Source organism: Rhinolophus hipposideros (genome assembly GCF_964194185.1).
Source record: "Rhinolophus hipposideros genome assembly, chromosome: 5".
NCBI classification, from domain to species: domain Eukaryota; kingdom Metazoa; phylum Chordata; class Mammalia; order Chiroptera; family Rhinolophidae; genus Rhinolophus; species Rhinolophus hipposideros.
The window spans coordinates 93,430,273-93,453,905 of NC_138051.1; the positions used below are offsets into that span (position 1 = coordinate 93,430,273).

Sequence of the window (23,633 nt, forward strand, 5' to 3'; positions counted from 1 at the left end):
CCCTGGGAAATTTCAACACATCCGCCTTGATTTCCAAGGCCAAGTCTGCTCCTGAATTACAGGGTCTTGGGACATTTCTGTCTGTCCTTCTGGCCTCAGAGGGCCCAGAAACACCCCACCACACCTCCTTTCCAGGCACTCCTGAGGAAGAGCAGCCAGGAAGAGCGAGGTCTGTTTTCAGCTCAGTACCAGAGTGGAACTCATCAGTAACTGATAGGGAGCTGTGGTCAGGGCTGGGCTTTGGAATCACAGGTGCTGGGTACAAATTCTGACTCCACTGCTCCCTGGTTGTGCCACCATGGGCAGTTCCCTTAACCCTTATGAACCTCAGTGTCCTCATCTGTAAAATGGAGCTGATTGGGAAAAGATGAGGTGAGATGAACTGAGAGAATGTTGGTGAGAAGATGAGCCCAGGGCTTGACTGAGCTTATTCCCGTTATCTATCTATGATCTATCTATCTATCCCAGTTTTTGGAGATTGCTTTGCACATGAGTGTTGGGGGTAGAAAGGGCTCTGGCTGGGAGGCAGATCCCAGGGCATGGCCTGTCCTCGTGGAGGCATGGTACCTGGGCCCTGGACCCGCCCCCGCCCCACCATGCCTTGCCTCGTCGGAGCAGTCTCCAGGACAGTCCCAGGCTATTGGCTTGACACGTCCCTTCACCTTTTGTGCCTGACCACGCATTTATTTAAGACTTTAACTTGATATTTTACTCTTTGTGCTTTGAATTATTAAACTGAAATCACACAGAACAGCAGATTAAAAGGGTCAGGTTAAATATTTTAGGTGTTGTGACCATTCTTAATGTAGATACTGTAACTTTGGGCCTTAGAGAATTTTTTAGAAAATTGAGAAATATATTAACAATCCTTATGACTCTTTAGTGTTTTGCAACATTTCTCTTTGTCTTTTGACTCTAGCTTCCCCCAAGGTCCCAGTGCTTGGTCCCAGGGAGGCCAAGGTCCCAGGGAGGCCAATTTTTGGAGGCTTGATAAGACTGGAAATCAAGGGACCTAGCCAGAGCTGCTATGTTATAACTCCAGGGGGCGCCATTCCCAACGTGGCCTACTCTGCCGTACTTAGGGACCAGGGAACTGCCCAAATCGCCTCAGATCCCAACAATAGCCACACTGTGCTGCAAATCCTAACTCAAGTAGGGGATGGTGCCTCATAACCTTTTTTGAAAGGCAAAATGACATGGTGGTTACAGAAATTACAGCAAATGTTACTGAAAGATAGTTTGCTGTTTGAATCATTCATGACTTCACTTGGAACACTCCTATTCATCCTTCAAAACCCAACTTGGGTGTCACAATTACTGCAAACTTTCTCTGAAGCATCTCAACCTCTCTCTTCTCCCAAGAGAAGCACTGCTCCCTCCTCTGTCCTCCTTCTTTCTCTATCTGCGACTATTGAAACAACAGAAACTGGTGCAGTACTTGCTGAGTACTTCCTTTATACCAGGCACTGAAGAGTACACATATTGTGCATACTATTTACAGCAGGCACCTCTCCACTCCTCAGAAGAGTATGAGGTTGTCATTCTTTTCTCTCATTTTACAGATAGGAAAACTGAGGGCCAGAGAGGTAATGTGATTTCTTCCTGGTCACACAGCTCGAACTGGAGCCTGAATTTAGATGTGACTCCTAAACGCAGTCCCCACTCCAAACCAGCATGGCGTCTCCCTCCAATGGCTCCATCACCCACCGTGCAAGGATTATTTCCATACTCCCAGGCCTTGAGTGAGTGCCCAGGGGTGGGGCCTACAACTTATAGGTAAGGTCACTTTATCCTGCACTAGGCCTGACGTATAATTGGTGCTCATAAAATGCTTGCTGAACTGAATTCCCTAGAAATGATGGAGGTATAATGTCTGAGAGCAACTTGAAACGATTTCAGCAAAGAAAAAGCTAAGAGGAAAAGTTGAAGAGATGTAGCAAATATTAGCCAAATCTTGATAACTATTGAATCAGGGTGAAGGTGGACGAAAGACCATGGTACATCCTATCTGCTTCCTATAGGTTTAACAATTTTTATAATTACAAAAACACACGTGGGGGTGGGTGGAGGAGCCCCAAGCCCAGCTGGGGTCCCCTGAGGGCTCAGAGCCTGCGGGCACTCACCTTTTTATGGCTTTGTAGCAAATGATGACAAGCACAGTGAGAAAGACCAGCGAGGCACAACATACCGCAATGATGATCACCAGCCCTGACCACCAGCTTTCCTCAGCAGGGCACGAGGTAGAGTTGGGAGCTGAAAGAGACAGGAGCACCCTGAGTCTCCCCTGGATGAGCGGGTCCCGGCCGGTGTCACAGGTGGAACATCGTGGGGGACACCAAAGGTGGCCTCACTACCATCCATTGCCCAGATGAAGGCTCCCTGACCTGTCCTGCCGTCCCCACCCCCACTCCGGCAGGAGGTGACATCATGGCTGGCCCCCAGCCAGGCGGCATGCTCCAAGCAGGGGTTAAGCACCGTGCCACGGGCCATCCATCCTCCCTTGGCATGAGCTAACTGACAGCAGGGTCAGGTTTAATTTCCCATGAAAAATAACAGAACATCTCATTCTCTCAGTTGAGGCATTAAATCTGTTTCCTCTGCAGGTCGGGGTGGGGAGCAGGGCTCATGGGGACACTGGGGGAGGAAGGAGAGAAAGGGAGGTTCGTCAATATCAGTTCTTAAGCTAATTTCTTGAGAGGGGCAAGCTGTCTCCCTTCTTGGATTTGGCCCATGTGGTGGGTACCTGCAGCCGTCTCAGCTTGCAAGGGGTGGCCAAAATTTGGAAGAGTCTGTCATTGACAAAGCATCTGACAGTGGGTGCTCCAGGACCCCTTTGTCATTACTCAAGCCCCGGGGTCCTTGGGGTGAACCTGTCCTCCCCCTTGGCACAGGCTGGAGTGGATGCAGCGCAGGTGTAGACGAGGCTCTCAATAAAGCCGTTCACTCTTCTCTGAGAAAAGCAGACACCACATAACCCCCCCCCGCCCCCCCCGCCCCCCCCCCCCCCCCCCCCCCCCCCCGCCCAGGCTCTGGAAGACTCCGACACAACTGGAGGGAAGCAGAGGAAATGAGAGAGGGAGGGAGGGGAAAAAAGAAAGGGAGAAAAAGGGAGGGAAAGAGACAGGGGCTGTTGGTGGGGGGTGAATGGATGGATGGATGGACGGACAGACAGACTGATGGGTATGCAGACACTACTACTAGCTTTGGTCTGGAAGACATGTGAATACATGCAAAAGTATCAAAGCTATGCCCTACACTCTGTATTCACTTAATAATAGACACCTTGAGGGGTACAACAGTATGTGGGGAATCAGTGAATGATTTCCCAAAGGATACTGTGGATGGCTTCATTATTATTATTGTTGCTGTTGTTGTAATTATCAAGGTGTAAATTACATATAGAGAAACGCACCCATCTTAAGTGTGCAGTCTGATCAGCTTTGACAAATACGTACACTAGTGTCAGCCATGCCGCTACCGTGACAGAATATTTCCATCACCCCAGCATGTTTCCTGGGGCCTCCTTCTGGCCAATCCCCACCCTGGAGGCCTTATTCTGCCTTCTCAAATCATAGATCACATTTGCTTGTTCTTGACATTCGTATGAATGGAATCATGCAGTGCGTGTGTTTTCTTTGCTTCCTTTATTTAGCAAAGTGGTTTTGATATTCATCCATGTTATTGCATGTTTCAACATTTCCTTCCTTTTTATTGCTGAGGAGTATTCATTCTATGAATGTACCACAATTTGTTTATCTGTTCACCTGTTGATGGACACCGAGGCTGTTTCTGGGTTTTGACTTTTGTGAATAAAGGCGCTAAACATTCATGTACACGTCTTGGCATAGACACGTTTTTGTACTTCTCTTGATAAACATCTCGGGGCGGGCTCACTGGGTCCTATGGTTTTGCGTATGACACTTTCTGAGGAACTGCCACGCTGTTTTTTCCCCAGTGTGTATACTTTTGTACTCCCATATTCCCCTTGGGAACAAGGAAAGCCAGAAAGGGAGTGGTTACAGATTACTGAATTGTTATCAACCTGGCATCATCTGCAGCTGCATTAGGAGATCCAGGAAGCCATTATGTGCTTCCGGAGAACAGGTGTTAAAACCCATTAACAAGTGCAAGGTCCCCAGGGGTGGACCTCAGATCATCACAGAGACCAAGCAGATTCAGAAATGACTCCAGAGAAATGGCTGGGACAAGGACGTCACCAAACCACATGGCTGCTCTCAGCTGGGGCGAGATCCGGCCTTTAGAGACCCCAACATTGAAAAGATGTAGAATATATTATAGAATTCAAATAGGAATAAACGCCAAAATAAGGGAAAGGAGATGCAAAAAGATTTTCATTTTCCCCGTGACGAACGTCTCCAGTGTTTTTCTGAGTGTGTGAAAGACCAAACACAACACCCCCCTCATTTCCTCAGTCAGTGTTCTTGAAGGTACCATCATTTGCTGACTCCAAGGCACACTGCTAGTCTCAGCGGCACAGAGCCCATTGACACCCCACTTTTGTAAGTGGGGTGACTGCGGCCACATGGCCAGGGGCCTGCCACTTCCGTCTCCTAGTCAGAGCCGGCTGTGCGTAGATGTTTGACTGACGGGAGGGAAGTGTGAGCAACGAATGAATCAAAGGAACAAGCTCAATTTCGCACGATATCGTGCAGCAGTTCTTAGAAGAAGGGAGTGATAGCCACGTCCTTTGTTTGAACTTCACTTATCCATTGTGAGATGGACGCTACCGCTTTACCCCTGGCTCGGCCTCTTGACCTCGTGTGTGGCCACCTTGACAGGCCAGCCCTCGCTCACGTGACTCCCCGTTTCTTGAGTGTAGCCTGAGTACCAGACACTGCTGGTGACACGACGGGCATGCAGTGGGTCTCTGGGGCATCATTACACATCTGTCCTCTCTGTCAAAGTCTCTGGTGATTCATGCCCAGAATGCCTGAATGGTTTCCTGGCCTATCCCCAGGAGCTGCGCTGGCCGAGCGCTTATACTTGGCCTTAATCGCGGTTGGGTGAGGAGGTGCAGCCTGCAACAGTTACCCTCGCTGCTTCCTGCTTCTCGAAGCCCAGCGCCCAGCCCATCAGACAGATCACAGCCACGGACAGTTCCGCCCAGCATGGGTTGGTCGAGGGCTCCTGAGCTGTCTCCTTCAAGGGGGGAACGTCCATGAAGGTGCTTCCTGCACCACAGACAACACACTCAGCCTTCGCTATGGGACGCTGAAGTCAGAAGCCAGCCCAGGCTTCATGACACTGCCTGGTACACGCCGTCATTGTGTCTCAGGCACTGTGCTGAGCACGGAGGACAACGGCGAAGGGGGTCACCCAGCCCCGTTCCAAGGGACAGTCTCATGGCACAGTTGGCCCTTAGGGTGTGTGGGGTCCCTTTTGGTCCCACTCCCTCCAGGCCACATGAAGGTTTTTGAAGCTGTCCGGCACATCTAAGAAGGGTGCATGTGCTGGAGGCAGAGCACACACTGCCCGCTGAGGAGGTGTTGAGGGGTATGGGGGGCTCTGCCAGCACTTTTGCTCCCGCCCCATCTCAGCTGGCTCACCTAAGACGCCTGCTGGTTTTATCTAGCTTGCGAGGACAGCGAGGGGTCCAGGAGCTTTGCTAAAACACCCATTAGTGGCAGGACCTGTTTCATAGACCCTGTGGACAAAGGAGGACACTGAGGCTCAGAGGAGGGAGGAGAGACCCTGGGCATCACGTCTGTCAGCCCTGCTTTACACGCTTCCCCCAAGTACCCTGAGGACATGGGTTCTCAGAGGTTCCGTCGTGGGCTGAGGGCCCTTCCTCTTTCACGGCCTCGGTATCCCCAGCACCAAAGTCCACTAAGAAGGAGGCGGAGTGGGGGGCAGGGCCCTCAGCCTCCTCCCTGTCTCCCCACCCCCACACAGAGCCCATTGTCTGCCAACACAAGGGGCCGACTCAGGCCCAGAGCTACCCATTCATGGGCACAGGGCGTCCATGGGGAGGTCTGTGCCAGGGCGTCCACCCTCCCACACGGGCAGGCTCGGGTGTGGGGCCTTTCACTTGTTTCCTACCCCGAAGGTGCCAGAGTGTGTGGCAGGACTTTAAAACCACAAACATGAGATCAGACATGCACGTTAGGCAAACCTCTGGAATGAGCCCCATTTCTACAGAGAAAGAAGTCGTCTCCTTTGGAACTGGTCCAGATGAAAAGAGCGAGTATCGGTATCTCAGCTTGCGGGGGGAGGGACCTCTTCTCTGCCAATGGGAATCTGGCTCAGGTGTGGGTACAGCACAGAGACCCCCCCTCTTTCATAAGTCTTCCTGATTCCTCCCTCAGACCAGAGGTTCCCACAGCAGGAAACCCTTGGCTGCCCAGTAGGCAGAAGGCATGAATTCCCTGCTCACAGAGCTCCTGGGTATGTGTGTGTGAGTGGGCGCATGCCTTTTCCAGAAGCAAGGGGCACCCTCTCTCCACTCTGTGGGACGGAAGCAGGTTGAGGACACAGCTGCCTGAATGGGCTTCCCTGCAGTACCAGGGAGGCAAGGCTGTGTATGTTTGGCCTGCTTTGGGGGCCATCTGTCTTGCCCACCGCCCCTCCCGTGGTCCTCCTGGAGGGGGGCCTTCCAACCCCAGCCCAGGAGCCCCTTCCTGCTCTAGCCGGCTGAGCATCTGGGCTCTCGTTCACTATGGACAGAAACTGTTGGCCCCAAAGTGCAGAAGGTGAGGGGTCCTGCCAGAAGACAGAGCGAAGTGGAAGCATGCCACCAGGACTGTCTCAGGGCCCCAGGGGCGTCTGAACTGTGTGGTGGACGAGGCTGAACACCTCGCTGGGCTTCAGAGGAGACTGGCCCTACCCTCACAGCTGCACCAGTGACCTCCAAACACCCTCTGCCCTCAGCCACTTCTCAGCACCTACCCCATGTGTGCAGCGCCCCTCAAACCCCCATCCCCTGTGCGGGAAGCATCTGACAGTGAGCTACCACCTCCATGCCCTGCCCTCCTCCAGCTCAGGCCCCAGCCTGGGGGTCAGCATTCCCTCTGCTCCACAGCCAGGCCACCAGTGTCCATATCCTGTGTCTGCTGCCTCCAACCCCCTCTCCACTTGCCCTTCTGCTCTCCCCTACCCCTCTCCCTGACTCCAGGCCTGCACTGGCTCTTGCTCTGTTATGATTGTCACCGGCCGTCTTCCCTGGGGTACCTCCCCCAGCTGAGGGCAGTGATTATACACCCTGGCTTTGAATCGGAAGGAACTGGAGTTAAAGTCCTGATTCTGACCTTGGGAAAATCATTTACTCTTTTAGATTTAATCTCAGTTCCTTCCACTGTAAGTTGGGGAAAAGCAACAGAACCTCCTCCACAGGCTGGCACGCAGCAGACACCCCTCGGCTGCCCACTGCAGAGTCACCCTGGGCATTACAGACGCCACTTGGAGAAAGGGATATTTAGGTTGAGCCCTACAGGGTGGGTGGGGGAAGGAGGTTCAGCCTATGCAAAGTCCTATCTGGATTGGCCTGGGCTAGCCAGGGAAGGGACAGGGGCACACGCTGCTGGCACCCACAAGCCTCTCTGCTCCCCCTGCTGGTTCCTGCGACCTCCCGGCTGAAGGGGCTCTGGGCCCTCCCATCTGTGACTCGCAGCCTGTTGCCTGAGCTCCATGGGACACTCACTCCTCTGACTGATTGATTTCTGCCCAGTGTCCTGGGCATGGAGCCCAGTGTGGTGGCAGTGTGGCTGTTATCATCAAGGACATTGTTCTCAGGCTCGGCTCCTAAGGGGAGCATCAAAAAGGACCCAATCCATTATTAATAACGGTCTCCATCATGCCTAATTAGGAAACCTACGAATTGGGTTTAAGTCTCTAGGGCGGGCGCGGCCATGGCTTTTCCCCATGCCAGGGATAGATGTGGGGGGAGGCTGGGGCAGGAGCTGAGGTCAGCAGGCTGCTGCCTGGGGTCATTCACTCTGCTTCTGGTGGTGACTGCTGAACACGTCTCCCCTTGTTCTCCACCCAAACAGCCCTCTGTGTGAGGATTCCTAAAGCCAGGACTTGTTACTCAACAGCACTGCTCTCTCTTGGTGGCTGCAGTCGCCCTTTCTCTGGTCCTTGCTCTGCACACCCTCCCCAGGTCTGCCCAGCCTTCTGCTCCCACCCAGGGCTGTGGACGCACTGCTGCCCAGAAGGTCCCCATCCACCAGCTTTAGAACAGCGCAGCTCTGTCGAGAAGTGACGAGATGGTGCCACTTCGGAAAAGCTCTGGGGGACCCCTTGAGCCCACCCTCAATGGATCATCATTCAGGCACTCATCCATTCACTCACTCAGCACATATCTGCTAAGAGCCTGCTATGTGCCGTGCACTGTGCTAAATGCCGGACCGTGATGGTCAGCCAAACAGACAGGGCCCCTGCCCATGAGATGCTTGTAGTCTGCTGGGGAAGGGACACTAATTCTAGATCAATCACTAGATCAATGCATACCACGATTCCTGCCTCACCGAGACACTGAACTGTGCTCGTGCCTCAGCTACAAACAACAGGAAACTATACAAAAATAATAATTCCCTGAACACGGGTGCGAGCCAGCGTGAGTTGACTGAGAATAGTGAGCTCGTTTTGTTTGTGAGCTCGTTTTGTTTGCTCATGACCTTGGGACAGGACAATGCTCCTGATGGTAAATGCTAAATGCCTAGCAGAGTCCCAACACATGGTTGATACTCAGTAGACGTTGGATCACTTTCTCCCCATCCAGGGGGCACTTAACAGATGATGGGGCCTCACAAATGCCCCATCAGTAAAATCTGCTCTGTCTAAACATCTGTAACCACTGGGAGAAGGGGTTCAGGATCGACTCAGACCACTGGTTAATAAACTGGCCCACAGGGCAAATCCAGCCCATCACCTGTTTTTGTAAATAAAGTTTATTAAAACACAGACACAACCCATTTGTTTACATATTGTCATGGATGTTTTCTGGCTACATCAGCATGGCCCCCAAAGCCTGAAGTATTTACTTTCTGGCCTTTCACAGAAAAAGTTTGTCTACCTAACTAGGCTGGTCTTCACCTGAGATTCTTAGATATGCTTAAGAGAGCAGTCTGAGGGCACCCTGAAATTTTACCCCCAATTTTTATTTTGCAAGTGAACATTCCATTCCTTCCATTTGAGTTTTAGAATGGCTCTTTACTCCAAACAGCACACCAACACCCTGGTGGGCGGTCTCCAGGCATGTGGCACAGGGTGCTGCCCTCTGGGAGTTTCAATAGTGACAATGTGGTGACAAAAGCACAGAGGACAGGCAGAGCCGATGGTGGAGCCTAACTTGGCCATACCACACCTGCTAAGTGACGCCAGACAAAGCACTGAAATTACAAGCTCCTCATCAGTCGACGGGGTGATGGGGAAGGTTGGTGGGATGCAGCTATCACAGTAACGTGCCAACTCTCATCCTGGGGTCCTGCAATCGATAAAAGGGGAGGTGATCACAACAGCCTTCTTCCAAAGGCAGGTCTGGGGTCCTCGAGTAGAGGCGATGGGATTTGGACAGATTTAGGACCGACAGCCCCAGGAACTGCCGGCTCTCTAACTATCCTTCAGTGTAGCAGACTGATGCCTAAGGCAGGGACAGCCGCCACTTTGGTGCCAGGTTCCAAGACTCTGGCTCCTAATGTGATGAGAGGCTTACCCTCAGTGTTGGCAGCTTGGTTCCATTCCTTCTCTGCAGGTTTTAAGCAAACAAGAGAGCCGTTGGCCCCTCCTCCTTCCCTCTGGGCCCCTCTGGGTACATCTTGGGGTCTGTTTCTTGGGCATTCGGCCATCAGCTGCTGCAGCCACCTGCCCAGGGTTGGCTATGGAGGTGCACATACAATGTGGCAGCTGCTTCCCACCAGCACCGAGGTGCAGAGGACATGCAGCTACATCTGACCTTCCCGAGCTCTAGGGACAGCAGCAGCCCCTTCTTTGGAAGACTGTCCTAGGGCTGCTGGGACAGCCAACCCCAAGGGGGAGAGCCTGAGGACACCCCAGAGAGTCCTCAACCAGTGACTGACAGGTGCCAGGTGGGACTGTCTGTCCCCTGCTGCCAGCTGGGGACAATGTGAAGCACAACTAACCTCCAGTCCCCTCCGGAGCGGGCTGAGGCTCTTTGCCGGACTGGGCCTGAGGTCACGTTCTCACTGGCCTCCTCCCGTGCTGGTTCCTCCTCCTGCCTCCCATTCACCCCTGGGAACATGTCCTTTAAAAGTCCTTGTCTCCGGCTCTGAGAGGAGGTTCCATGTCGGGAACCTCAGACATGAGGTCACCGAGGTGCTGGAATATCCTGGCCTACCTTCTAAAGAGATGAAATTACATCCCAGAGAGATTCCTGTGAGCTTCCTATGTTCCAGATGATTCCTTTCCAGAACCACCCTTTGCTATTTCTCTGGACAGAGCCTAAGTCCTGTTAAAAGGTCCCTGTTAGGTTAAGCCAAGAATGATTTTTGTCCAGAGTGCGACCACAAAGGGGTGGTGACACAGCTGAGAAAAATCACTGCTGCTCAGGTGGCCTTTGTTTAAAAAAAGACAAGAAAAAAGAAAAGAAAGGAAAAGAAAAGAAACCTGAAATGTTTGTGGCTTTGGGACAAAACTATAGTACTAAGGAGAAAAAAAGAAACCAACTCATACTGATGATCCAAGGTTTTACTGATAGAGTAGCCACTAACTACATGCGACTACTTAAATTTAAACTAATTTAATTAAGTTAAAATTCAGTTCCTCAGTTGCACTAGCCATATTTTAAGTTCTCCATAGCCATATGCAGCTAATGGCTACTATATTTGAAAGCACAGATATAGGTCGGACATCATCGCAGGAAGTTTATTGGACGGTGCTGGTTCAGGGTGATGAGAGGTGACATGCTCTACTTTCCTTTCCCAAAAGGCAGCCAAGGGAAGTTTTCATACCCCCTGGACAGCAAAATAAGAGCCACAGTATATGCCAGCAGTGCTATCCTGTTTCCCCGAAAATAAGACCTAGCCGGACAATCCGCTCTAATGCGTCTTTTGGAGCAAAAATTAATATAAGACCTGGTATTATATTATATTACATTATATATTATATTATATTTATTATATTATATTATATTTACATTACAGTAAAATATATATTCTATATTACATTACATTAAATATTATATAGTACAGTATATAACAAATTACATTATATTAAATATTATATATTCCAGTAAAATAAGACCGAGCCTTACATTAATTTTTGCTCCAAAAGACGCATTAGAGCTGATTGTCCGGCTAGGTCTTATTTTCGGGGAAACATGGTATTTTCAAAGCACCATTTTCTTAGATTTTAAAATTTTATTCTCATGTCTCTACTTCCCAAGATAGACAAGGCAGGAATTATTAGTACCATTTTATAGGTAAGGAAACCGAGGGCTCCTAAGGGCTAAAGAGACAAAGTCACAGAGCTGCTAGAAGAGTGACAGAGTAGGAGCTTCTGAGCTGTAAAGCTTCTGATGCCGCTGCTGGGGTGCTCTAAGACGATGAGGACAGCGGTGGGAGAACCCTACAGCTCAGATCTGATGAGCTGGGGCATTTCTAACGCCCACGCTTGGCATGCACACTCACTCTTTTAATAGCCACATTGCTTGCTGACTGGACACTTATGACCTAAAAAGTCTTCGAGATAATAACAGAGCAGAAGGCTCCACTCTCTATGATGAGCATGGAGAACCTGTGGCCAGGAGAACCCCGCTACCACTACCCATGATTAACTTCTGTGCCACTGGCCTGTGCAAAGGGAGGGCATGCTGAGACTGGCAGGAAATCTCAACGTGGCAACCAGCTCCTGCCTGGGAACTTTATTCTCTTTCTGGACAAGCAGCTCAGTCTAAAGATTAAGGCCACAGAACCTGGCTTCCGGCATTGCACTGGAAACCCTTTGAACTTCTGCAAGCACTTCATCAATTGAGACCTCACATGCCCATCTGCCAAACAGGAGTCGTGACCTTGGCCTACATACAGCAGAGCTCCCCAGCCTCGGCACTGTTGACATTTTGGGCTGGATCGTTCTTTGCTGTGGGGGGCTGTCCTATACATCTCCAGCCTCTACTCAGTAGCACCCCTCTCCCAACCATATTTGGTGATGACCAAATATTCCCTGGGGAACAAAATCTCCCAGTTGAAAACCAGGGGCTGGGAGGTCTCCAGGGCTCTTCCACGGCTCCTCTACCCTTGTTGCAGAGACAGAGCCCTCCCACACGGCACAGCCAATAGTGCAAAAACCAGGCCCAGCCTCCCAGAGTGCACTACACCAAACCCAGCCAGTGGAGGAGTTAAGCTTGATGGCCTTCCAGCTGGAACCTAAGATTCCAAGCCAACTGCCTCCATGATGACCCTTGGCGACTCAAGGCTGCACAGCAGAACCGCCTATAATGGTGTCCAAGAAGAAGCAAACACATTATTTTCCAAGGCATCCATAATTACCTCTGACAAGTCAAGAGACAATGTGACTTGCCACCCACAGTCCAGTTCATTCTAAATCTGAGGACAAGGAGCCCATTCACTCTCCAGAGGGGCACAGGGCAGGCCAACATCTCTTCCAGGAAATGGTGGCCTTTGGCCTTCTCTGATTGCTGGCAAGGGTGACACCGAAACTTGGGAGCTAAAACAGACACTGCTCATAGTGCCTTGTTTATCTCTGGTGGAAGAAGGGACATAAACCAATGGATGTTCCTTCCTGACCCGCTTGGCAGAACTTCGGCATCTTTCCCAGGCGGAAGGCCCAACAATAGGGCTTCTTCTCAAAGTCCACTGGAGCCCGACCCTTGCCTTCCGGAACAGGACTCCCATGATAAATGGAAGGCACAGTGGAGCACGGCTCCTCTGACCTGTTCTGGGCAGAGCAGCTCAAAGTTTCTGCTCAGAGAGGGTGCCAAACCCCAGGAGGCATTAAATCCCCAAATGGGAACTAGGAACATCTTTCCCATTGGAAAAAGATGCTACAACCGCCACCTACACAGTCATGTTCACTATTGCCTATGTTCCTGGCAAATGCCACACCTCTGGGCCTGCTGGGCTGTTTCTTATTTGTCATCTTCTGGCACATGAACAAATGCCAAAAGGTTTCAGAAAATAGTATGGAGAAATATTTTTATACTTAAAAAGATTTCAATGAGCTTAATAGAAATATAATAACAGTCACCGCCTTTGCTAAGCATTTGTTAAGCAGCATTGTATGTGTGCTGATTTAAATGATCTGACTTAAGTCTCCCCATTCATCAGGAGACGTGGATGTCACTGTCCCCATTTACAGAAGTGAGAATAAGCTCAGTGAGGAGCAGTCAATGGCGGAGCCAGAGTTCCAGGACAATCTGATGCCAAAGTTCATCTTCTTTCCACCACATTCTATTGCAAATCAGGCAAAAACCATGGTCACTGGATTTTAGCGGTGGGGTACCGTGGTCCAGCTGGAAGAATAGATTTTAACATGGCCTAGGGAAGCCGTGACCTCCGACCTATGGCTTCCATGAGGAGTGTCCCTAGTCACACTCCCAAACCCTCTCCAGCCTTTTCTTTACAACTTTTGAGGGAAGAGGACAGGACTTAGAGGAAGAGTTTGTAAGAAGTGAGTAAGACCTGGGAGTGCAAAGTTTGCTTCGTGTCCACCTTGGACGCCAGGAGTGATGCAAAAGGTAATGTAATTCCCAGCAAGGGAGAAATTAGGGAGTGACTTATTGTATCACATTCAGGATGAATCCTCTCCCTTTAATTCCTATAGTCACGAGCTCCCTGGACTCCTTCTTCCAAAATGAGGTGGACGCTGAGCATCTCAGGAAGCAGGACACTGTCACCTGTTATTTTTTCATGACAGCTGGCCACACACGTCACCATAACCGACTGTGCCATCATCTTCCTTTGACAGGGACATTAACGGGGCCTTGGAGGTGAGGATTGTCTCACACAGACCGGGTGACACTTCAGGAACCAGCCACGTCCACCTGCTTTAGAAAACTGAAGTTACCAGAACCAGACACCATGGTAGCCAAGGCCCCAGGCGGGGCTCTGCCCGCTCTGCCTGCACCCACCCCCTCACCTGACGCTGACATCCCCCAATTCTAGAGAATCTCCTGGACCGTAACATATGATCAGTAACCCTGAAGGTCCTTGCAACATCCAGAAGCTAAAAGGAAATGGAGGCCTAAGGGTTAGGCCAGCTACTCCGTTCCCCTCCCCAGATGCAACCACTACTGTAACTGATTTCTGATGTTTCCTTTGAGACAGGAGGTCTATTTATATGTATTCCAAGTGAGACCACCTGTTACAGACTGAATGTGTCCCCCCGCCCCCAATTCATATGTTGAAACCTAACCCACATGTGATGGTCTTAGGATGTGGTGCCTGTGGGAGGAGATCAAGCAATAAGGGTGGAGCCCTCATGACTGGGATTCGTGCCCTTATTAAAGAGCCTCAGTGAGCTTTCTCACCCTTTCTGCCGTATGAAGACACAGCAAGAAGGCACCTCCTATGAACTAGGAAAGGGGCCCTCACCAGACACCAAATCTCCCTGTGCCTTGCTCCTGGACTTCCAACCTCCAGAACCATGAGAAATAAGTTTCTGTTGTTTATAAGCCACCCAGTCTGTGGTGTTCCATTATAGAAGACAGCACCCCATATACACACTGGAGATGCTGTCACTTGTGAGATGTAATATATATTCCACTTCATATATTTTGTCAGTGTTTTCACACCCATATGAACAGAGCTTCTTCCCTTCCTTCCTCTTTACCCTCCCCCCCGCCACACTCTCTTTCTAAGAGCTGAATGGAGTGCCTTTATATGAATGTACCACAATTTATCTAACCAGTTCAGGAGAAGCTGTTTTTCAAATGCAGGACCTCAACTGTTTATTTGTCATTTCCAAACCCGAAAGATAGTTTTGGTGCCCAAACTAATTTAGTAGCAAACCCTGAGCTGCAGAGACATGGGGTTCCTTACAGTCTTGATTCATCTGTGTAGCATGGTATCCACATTTTTCGTTGCAGAAATATAATTGGGTGCTGGCATGCTGGCGGTGTGCCATCATCTACAGTGTGTACATGATTGCTTTTCTAAAATCTAAAGCATTCTGATTTTAGCCCCATTCCAATACGGGACATGGAGCTTTCCCAGTACTTCTGTTAGATGGAGATGCGTTAAAGCAGACATGATGGGCGCCTGTCCCAAACCCACCCTGAGGCTAACACAGCATCTCCTACCCCGAGCCCATCCACAGCAGTGAGGAGAAACGGACACTTACTGAAGGTCTCCTGGAGAGGTGAGCAGACCAGAGAACAGAAGCTCACGCCACTCCTTCCAGGCCACCCTGCCCTGTCCCCACCAGGAAAGGGGTCCTCACCAGGCACCAAAGGCCTTCAAGACACCTGCAGCCACCTTCTCTCTCCTTCCCTCCCCTGCCCACCTCCACCCTGCCTCAAACTCCTTGTCACCCTGACCTGCTCACCCTTCCCATTCAACCGCATAGTGAGATGCTGATTTTTAAAAGAGAATAAAGAGATCGTGATTTGAAAAATGTAAGGTATCTTTCTTAAGTACTGTTTCCCTTTTTGTCTTTTAAAACATTGGCTGTGGCCTGTGTGGCATCTAATACAGCTGCCATTCCCAAGTGTCTGAAGGGAAGTGACCCGGGCAATGGCCTCAGTAACGGATCAGTTTTCATCTGTCTCTTTGGGAATAAGGAGGGAATGGAAGCTGTCATCTTGAAAAAGGGAAAGAAAAGTGCAGTGATCTTAGGTCCTGGGGCTGCCGCCAGCCTCTCCCTGGCTGTCTCAGCCTCTTTCCCCAGGATGGGTGAGTGGAAAGGTCCCACAGCCTCTGTTCCTGCCCCCACCCCCGTCTCCATCCGTACCTTTCCCAAAAGATCTAGCCAGTCCTTGTGGCTTCAAATCCAGCCAGACGCCAACAACACTCCTATTTATAGCTTTAGCTCCAGCATCTCCCCCAAGCTCCTGACTCAAACTTTCAACTGCGACTCAGCACCACCACTTGGAGGGTCCACAGGCCAGTTCAGACTTGACGTGTTCAAAACTGTGGTCTGCCTGCTTCACCCTCAGCCTTGTTCTCTCCCACTCATCCGTTCACCCAGCTGCTCAATTCAGAAACGTGGGGTCTTTCCTGACAACCCCTCCCTCACCCCTGCCTCCATTCAATCCAACAGCAAGTCTCGTCATTTCTTCCTTCAAATTTGGCCTCCTAACTGGTCTGTCCCTTCCCCCAATCCATTCTCCACACAGCCACCAGAGGAGTCCTTGTAAAATGTAAATCATATCATGTTACACTCCTGCTCAATACCCTTCAAAGGCTTCTTACCAAACGTAGAATAAAACCCACTCTTTTTACCACTGTGTTCGCTCCCCATTTTGGCCACGCAGGTTCAAACCCTTGTAGGGAAGAATCTAGAAACTTTCTATGCAGTGACAGAACTGCCAGAGCCAGTGGGATAACTTCCAAGGGGAGGATGGATAAGTTGCAGGAGGTGTGTTTTTTGTGTTTTTTTTTTAAAGCAAGCAAGAAAGGGATTAGTCGTCTTACTTAATGGCTGCTCCTCAGAGACAGCAGCACTCAATAAAAGTCAGTCACCACAACCAGCTCCTGCTCACATTCCTGCTAGCTTCTCCCGGAATTGGGTGGAAACGTCAAAGCGGGCTAATCCCACGGGACTTTAAGTGGCCCGCAGAAAGCATCTTAGAGTGGAATAAGGAGATCAACTGCTTTTCTGGGTGTGTAGGGCTCAGAATGTTCTTGGAGATGAGATGAAAATCCTTTGTGTATTTCTGCCTGTGAAGGAATGCAGGGTTCCAGCCTGGGAGGGGGTGGCCAGGAAGTGCGGCTGCTCTCCTCTGAGGCTGTGGTTTAGGGCTATGGGGACGGATGGCCCTCCAGGGCACTGGGCTCTGTCTTGATGGGAGCAGAAGTTCAGTGGAAATGGGGAATAAAGGAACTAAAGGGCAGAGAAACATTTTTTAAAAAAATCTCAAAAGTAGTGAGATCAGATTTGGTAGGTCTTTATAGCAATGGGTTCTGCCATATTTGGACCAAGAAATGGAGAGCACATTGTGCAGTATTGAGCTGGACGGGGATTCTCCTCGTTTCTGACAGGAATGTGTAGCAGATGCTGTTGGTATCCCCCATAGGTCACTGGGGCAGTCAGTGGTCCATGACTCACCGATGTGGCCAGCAGTAGGCTGCCCCCTTGCCTCAAGGGTTCTGCCCCTTGGAGCTGCTCGCACTCCAGGGCTCCTTCCAGCTGAAGCCACGCCCCTGACAAGCTCCTTCCCCGTTTTCCCTACTGCTTCCTCCTGAGAGGAAGCTCCTCCTCCAGTAGTAACTGCACATCTGAACCCCTGCCTCAGGCTCTGCCTCTAGGGGACCCGATGACTAATGAAAATTTAAAAAACAAACCATGACATCTATAAAGACACAGCCAAATACAAGTACCTGACCACATGAGACTATGTGTAAAAGCTCAAGTCCATATGTCAGCATTCAAAATGTAGAGCAGACCAAGATCCCGGGTGGCGGCCACAGAGAGCCCTGGCCTGCAGCCAGCTGGAATGTCCACAGCCAAACCGGAGTCCTGGGGTCCACTCAACACGCGCAAATTCGCGCTTTGTGAGCAAGGCATCGTGCGGTGGGCTCTGTGGGCTGGACGCAGGGGTGAAGTGGACCCATTCTCTACTTCCCAGGGGCCTGAAAGTTAGTAGGGTCATCAAAGACCACTCATCCTTCAGCAATGCTAACCGCAAGCCCTCCGAGAACCCAGATCAGATCGTGTATATTTTGCATCTCTCTGTTGTTAGCCAGGTGTTTTGTACAAGGTGGATAAATGAACGGGGACTGGCCCCAAGCGATCAGACGACAGTGAAAGGGAACCATGGGAAGAGATAGGAGCTGTGGTCCACGGAAGCAGTGTGTCACTGAGGTTTCCAGAAATGGAAAGAATCAACTGTCCGTGGGATACCAGGTTAGGACCTGAAATCTGCTTGCTTCGAAACAAGGCTTGGTGGCTGAGCAGTTTCTCAGCAGGGTCTCTATTGTGTTCTTTGTGGAAAACTGTCCCTTGCATGACATTTATCATCCCTGGCCCCTTCCCACTAAATGCCAGTAATGCTCCCCTCCCCGCCCCCCAGTCACTGAAAAATGAACACCTCCACTTTTCCAAATGTGCACTCGGGGTGTTTTTACCCCTGGTTGAAAACTACAGGCAGGATAAAGTCAACACAAGGTGAGAGAAGCGAAGAGTGAAAGAGGGCGGACACTGCCAGTGCGTGCGTGTGTGTGTGTGTGTGTGTGTGTGTGTGTGTTGGGTGGGGGAGAGTCATCTGAATTTGAAAAAGTATAAACCTGGAGTATGAGATAAACTTGGAGTATGAGGGAGAGGGCTTGACAGGGAGGGGAGGGGAAGGAGAAAGAGTGCCTGTTGGAAAGAATACAAACACTCTCTGAGTATTTGTATTTCAATACAAACGCAAAGGTAACTTAGTATTTCCAGCATAACCAGAATTAAAATTTTCTTTAAGTCCCGCAATTCTCCTGGGCAAGTGGACTGAGACAGCAGCTACTTCGACAGCCCCCTCCCAATTCCCCCCCTTCCCCCCCCCCCAGCAGCCCAACACCTACAGGATGGGAGGCCTTCCTGCAGGAGGAGGGCCTCAGGGCAAGGACTCGGGGTCACCACCGTGCTCTGGACTCCAGCAGAGGCCGGCCCCAGTGTGAACATCACGGTTTGGAAGCTTCCCACACTGGCTAGTCTGGGACACTTTGACCCTTTACTGGGTTTCTTCTCTAGAGGCCAAAGGACAAAGGCCTCTGCTGGGTCATGGCCAGTCTTGATAAAAACAAAAGGAAGGCCCATGCTGCAGGACTCACAGACAGCATCTCCATCTGCAACCTAACCATATTTAGAGAGGGGAATGGGGCAGCATAAATCAAGTCCCCACAAAGTGGGCTGAGAAGGGGAACGACAAGGCCCACATCTTGGCACCGTCTTAGAAAGAGAGATGGCTGCCACAGTCAGTAACTGAACACAGATACCCAAGTGCACAGTGGACTCGGCCCCCTTCCCATCTCTGTGAGATTAATAGTCTTCAAACACCATGTGGGTCGCTTAACCCAGCTGCTCAAAAATCTTCAGCTTTTACAGAATCACATCCAGGCCCCTCAGCACATCCACCCCACGGCACCCCCACTCCCACCACCTTCCTCCACTATCCTACACACCTGACAAGTGGGCTCTCACTCAGGTTCCCAGAAGGCCCTGGACTCCTGGCTCCCCACCTTCGCTCATGCTGCTTCTTCTACCTGGAGCACCTCCTCCATCAACCTCTATACCCCTCCCCGCATCTGCTCTTTAAAACCCGAACTGCTCTCTGAGATGCAGTTCAATGCTGCCGCCTCCAGGCAGTCACCCCTGATGGCTCAGAGTTTGCTGCCTGTGCGCTCCTGCAGCACTTGGTCCCCATTACACTCTCCACTGCATCACAGCTTGTTGCACCTCTCCCCTGCCCTGAGCTCCTCCAGGACCCAGTACGTAGGAGATGCTCAGTACAGTAGCTGGGAAAATCAATGTCTTGGCTCAGCAGATGGCCCCAGGGCCACCAAACTCTTGCCGGACAGTGGTTGGCATCAATGCCTTGTCTTCACATCTCCACCCTTTGACTCCTTCCTTTCCCTCCCTTCTATCTCCATCTCATCCTGCTGGCTCTGTCTCCAAACGACATCTGGGATGTGTCTGCCTCCCTCTCCCCTCAGCCACAGCCTGGTCCAGCCCCCCATCTCCTATCACCTGGACAACTGCCACCGCTTCCTGACTGGTGCTCCTCACAACCTTTACGCCTCTTCAACCTATTTTCCACTCAGCCACCAGGGAGTGTCTTAAAAGCAAATCTGTTAATGTCCCCTCCACGGTCAAACCTCTTTAATGGCTTCCCATGGCACTTTGGGGAGGGGTGGGGGAAGGAATCCAGCTCTTTACTATGTAAACTGTGGTTTACAGGGTCCTGTGTGACTTGGCACTAAGCTCCCCAAGCTGATTTCATACCACTGTGTCCCTTGATCACTCTCCCCAGCACAATCCTCACAGTTGTTCCCACCACAGGGACTTCGTATATGTTGTTCCCTCTGCCTGAAATGTTTTTCCTTCCGGTCTTCACAAGACTAGTTCCTTCTCCTCCTTCAAGTATCAGACAGCTCGAGAGGCCTGCCCTGCCTGGCACTCTGTCAAAGGCGGGGCCCTCTCCATCGTCTCCATTTCTGCCCTGAACCACCACTGTGTTCCCATGTCTCCAGCTCCTACCATTGCATCTGGCCTAGAGTAAGTGTCCATTGGCTGTTTATTGAGTGAATGAGTGGCCAAGGGGACCTCTTGAGCACGTGCAGTGATCTCCCACCCAGCACCCAGATTCTAGTTTCATTTGGCTCTTGACTCACAAAGTTGCAAGTTTTGGGTTGTCAACTTTTCTTTTCTTTTTTCTAGGAGGACGCAGCTCACAGTGGCCCATGGGGGATCGAACTGGCAAACCTGGTGTTCGTAGCACCACGCTGTAACCAACTGAGCTAACCGGCCACCGGGGTTGTCAACTTTTCTTAGCAGAAACCAAGAGTGGCTTCTTGCTTCTGAGTATATGTTTAGCATCCTTATTATTTTCTACTTCATTCGTCAGCACTGATTGGCTTCAGAGAAACTCTGACCATGCTTCTTACAGCATTGTCTTCCTATATCCACAGAAACGAGCACCCACGAGGGTCCCTTTGTGATGGGCCTCTGTCCCGGGCTGGGCCTGGGTGCCAGAGGAGGCCCGGGAGGCCGCTGCGGGAACGCCAGTCCGGGGGCCCAGGAGGACGTGGGTGGGCCAGGTCGAGCTGCACAGCCTGGTCACAGCACTATGCTCGTGGCGAAGGCCTCTGGGCTCCAATACTGGAAGCACTGGGTAATGGATATCCACCACCCCCCCCCAGTGGGCGGATGCAGAAATCATCTCTGCCTTTACTTACACCGACACCACCCCTTCCTCAGAGCCTAGTTGGAATTAGAGCAGTCATCGAGGGGCACATGAAACCAAATGGCTCTGTCCTGGGGCTCCACCATCCCTGGGGTCACTCCAGGGAAGACCCCACAGTTGCTGCTTGCTTTGGAGCAACTGCAGGGTCTATCTGTCCCTGTCTGACCCCTGTCCTGGTCCCCCAGGACACCAGCTGTCAGAACCCAGCTTGTTCAGAAGTGCAGTGGTCTCCAATCTGGAATCTGACTATTTCACCACCCCGGTGATGCCACCTGGTCCCAGTGGCCACCACCTCTTGCCTGAATTACTACAACAGGCTCCTAACTGGTCCTCCCCGCTTCTGCCCTGACCGTCATGGTCTGGTCTCCACAGCAGCTAAAGCGGTCAGGAGCAAGTCAGATCATGCCTCCCTCAGCTCAAAGCCCTGCACGGTCCCCCACTTGACACCAGGTACAGATGACATCCTCAGAGCAGGCCTGTCTGCCTCTCCCCATTCTCCGTTTCTACCTCCCACCCCATCTGCCCGAGCCTCAGTAGCCCGGGTGACTCCTCCACCTCCGCAGGCCAGTTGTCATCTCGGGCCTCAGCCTGGCTGTCCTCTCCCCAGGGACCCGGGTGTTTCGCTCCCTCACCTTCTGCAAGCCTTTGCCCCCCTGCCATCTTCTCTGCAGATTGCCTCCTGGCCCGGCTGCAGCGTGCTCTAGTGCTTTCCTCACAGCATTCACCATTTCTAGCCTACTATACACTCCACAGGTTTATCGGCCATATTGTTTTCTGGTCTCTCTGCCCCCTCAGAATGGCAGCTCTGCATCTATTTTGTCCCATGGTGTATCCCAAGCTCCAAAAATATAGACATGCTCAAGAAATGTTTGAATGAATAAAGGTCTGACTGCCCTGTCTCCCCAGCCTCAGCTCCCAGAGTCCTGGGGACCCTGCCCCTGAACCCCCATCAGCACACGCCTGTGACAACACTGAGCAGACTGTCCACTGGGGCCCTTGGTTGTTCCCAGCCACATCCACACTAGGTGCCGCACGTTGCCTGTGCCGCTCCCCGCTCTGGGAGGCCAGCTCACCTTCCTAAAGCCAATTACATCTCGCCCCACCTTGCAGGAGCACAGTGAGTTCTGCCAACGCCTCCCTGAAGCTTCCCTGGATTATACGAGTTTATGTGACCATATACCTTCCAATGATCCCTAAGTGGGAACCACGCGTTCGTCGTAATTCTTAAGGCTTCCTCCTACTTCCTCTTCCCCGACTCTGGGAGGAGCAGGTAAATGGATGCAGGAGGGTGGACGCCAGTGCCTGGTTACTGATCATGTGAACTTGCCACAGTCCTCAGCTCTTTCCTTTGCCCCCCAGGTCACCTCACGTGGTTTTCCTCCTTCCCCTCGTCTGCTTTGCTCAGGCTCGTCTTCCTCCTGAACCCCAGGCTCTGTCCTCCCCATGCTCTCCCTGGGTGATCTCCAGCGTCTTTGATGCCATTGCTACTGGTGCCCCCAACCCCCATCTTTAGGACCAGCTCTACCTCTGCCCTTCAGCTCCTGGTCCACAGTTGATGCCTCCCCCGCTGTCCCACAGCACAAACCATGGCACCTTCTATGTGACAAAACCTGCAACTCCTGACCCCACTGCACTCCCTCCACGTCCTGTCTCCATGGGGGCATCTGACCAGACACTGTCACTTGGCAGTCTTCTGGTTCCCTTACCCCCGACAACAGTTGGTCTGGAGCCCTTGTCCCCCTTGCCCATAGCCACTGCCTGGCTCAAGCCACCAGCCTCTCCCCTGGGCCATCACCTTCTCCCTTCCCTCTGCCTTCAGTCTTCTGCCACCTCAGCCCCAGCCAGGGCTGTCTAAAGGCAACTTAGATGGTAACTCTCCACGCAGACCCAGCACTGCCCAGGGAATACGTCCAAGATCCCCCAGACGCTGTCAGGCTTTGCCGCGCCCTCAACTCCTCTGGCTCGTCTCACTGTGCCTCCCACGCAATTCTAATCCCTGGACGAACAGGCTGTCCATGGCCTGCAATTCTTGTGTGTTCTGCTTCCCCGAGCTGTCCACAGGCATCCCAAACTCCACATGACAAAAAACAGAACCCCGATCTTCTCCCATGAACCCTCCCTGTGGGTTCAGCCTGCCTTACCCACTGCGTCAGCCTCAGTCTGTGACCACAGTGGAAAGCCCTACACATATTTGTCGAATGAGTCAATGCTTGTGAGTGCTTTACTGCTCTTTAGATATACAAATTAGGTATCAGTTGGGTAGGAGAACCCTCATTTGGCCGCTGGTGTGCTTTCTGGAGCGGGAGAGAGAGGTATGGACTCCCAGCTGGCAGGTATAGACCCATCTGGGTCTGACCAAGGGTGCGGTGGTGGCAGCTTGTAGCAGATGGTGCTGGTCCTTTCTGGGCTCGCTGGCTCAGCTCCAACTGTCAGTGCTGCGTCTCTGCCTGGGGAGGTCAACCTCCTGTTCCTCCCCACATCAGCTCTCAGCCATGACTGATGGGAGACGGTGTGTGAATACCCTACTTGCTCCTTTGGACCTCAGGTGGGTCACTCTCAGGTGCTGTGAGTGACCCCACCGTTTCCCAGAGCCTAGGCT

General features: G+C 51.6%; 1 protein-coding gene across 2 annotated transcripts in view; it reads right to left on the minus strand.

Annotated features, from left to right (window-relative positions):
- Positions 1-23,633, minus strand: part of PRIMA1 (proline rich membrane anchor 1) — a 53,917-nt gene that overhangs the window by 11,325 nt on the left and 18,959 nt on the right. For both annotated transcript variants that reach the window (XR_013993366.1, XM_081048755.1), the window contains exon 4: positions 2,124-2,253. Coding sequence is in view for 1 of the 2 variants with exons in the window: in XM_081048755.1 (XP_080904881.1) it covers positions 2,124-2,253 (130 nt within the window). In the remaining variant the exon portion in view is untranslated. The remainder of the gene's footprint in view (positions 1-2,123; positions 2,254-23,633) is intronic.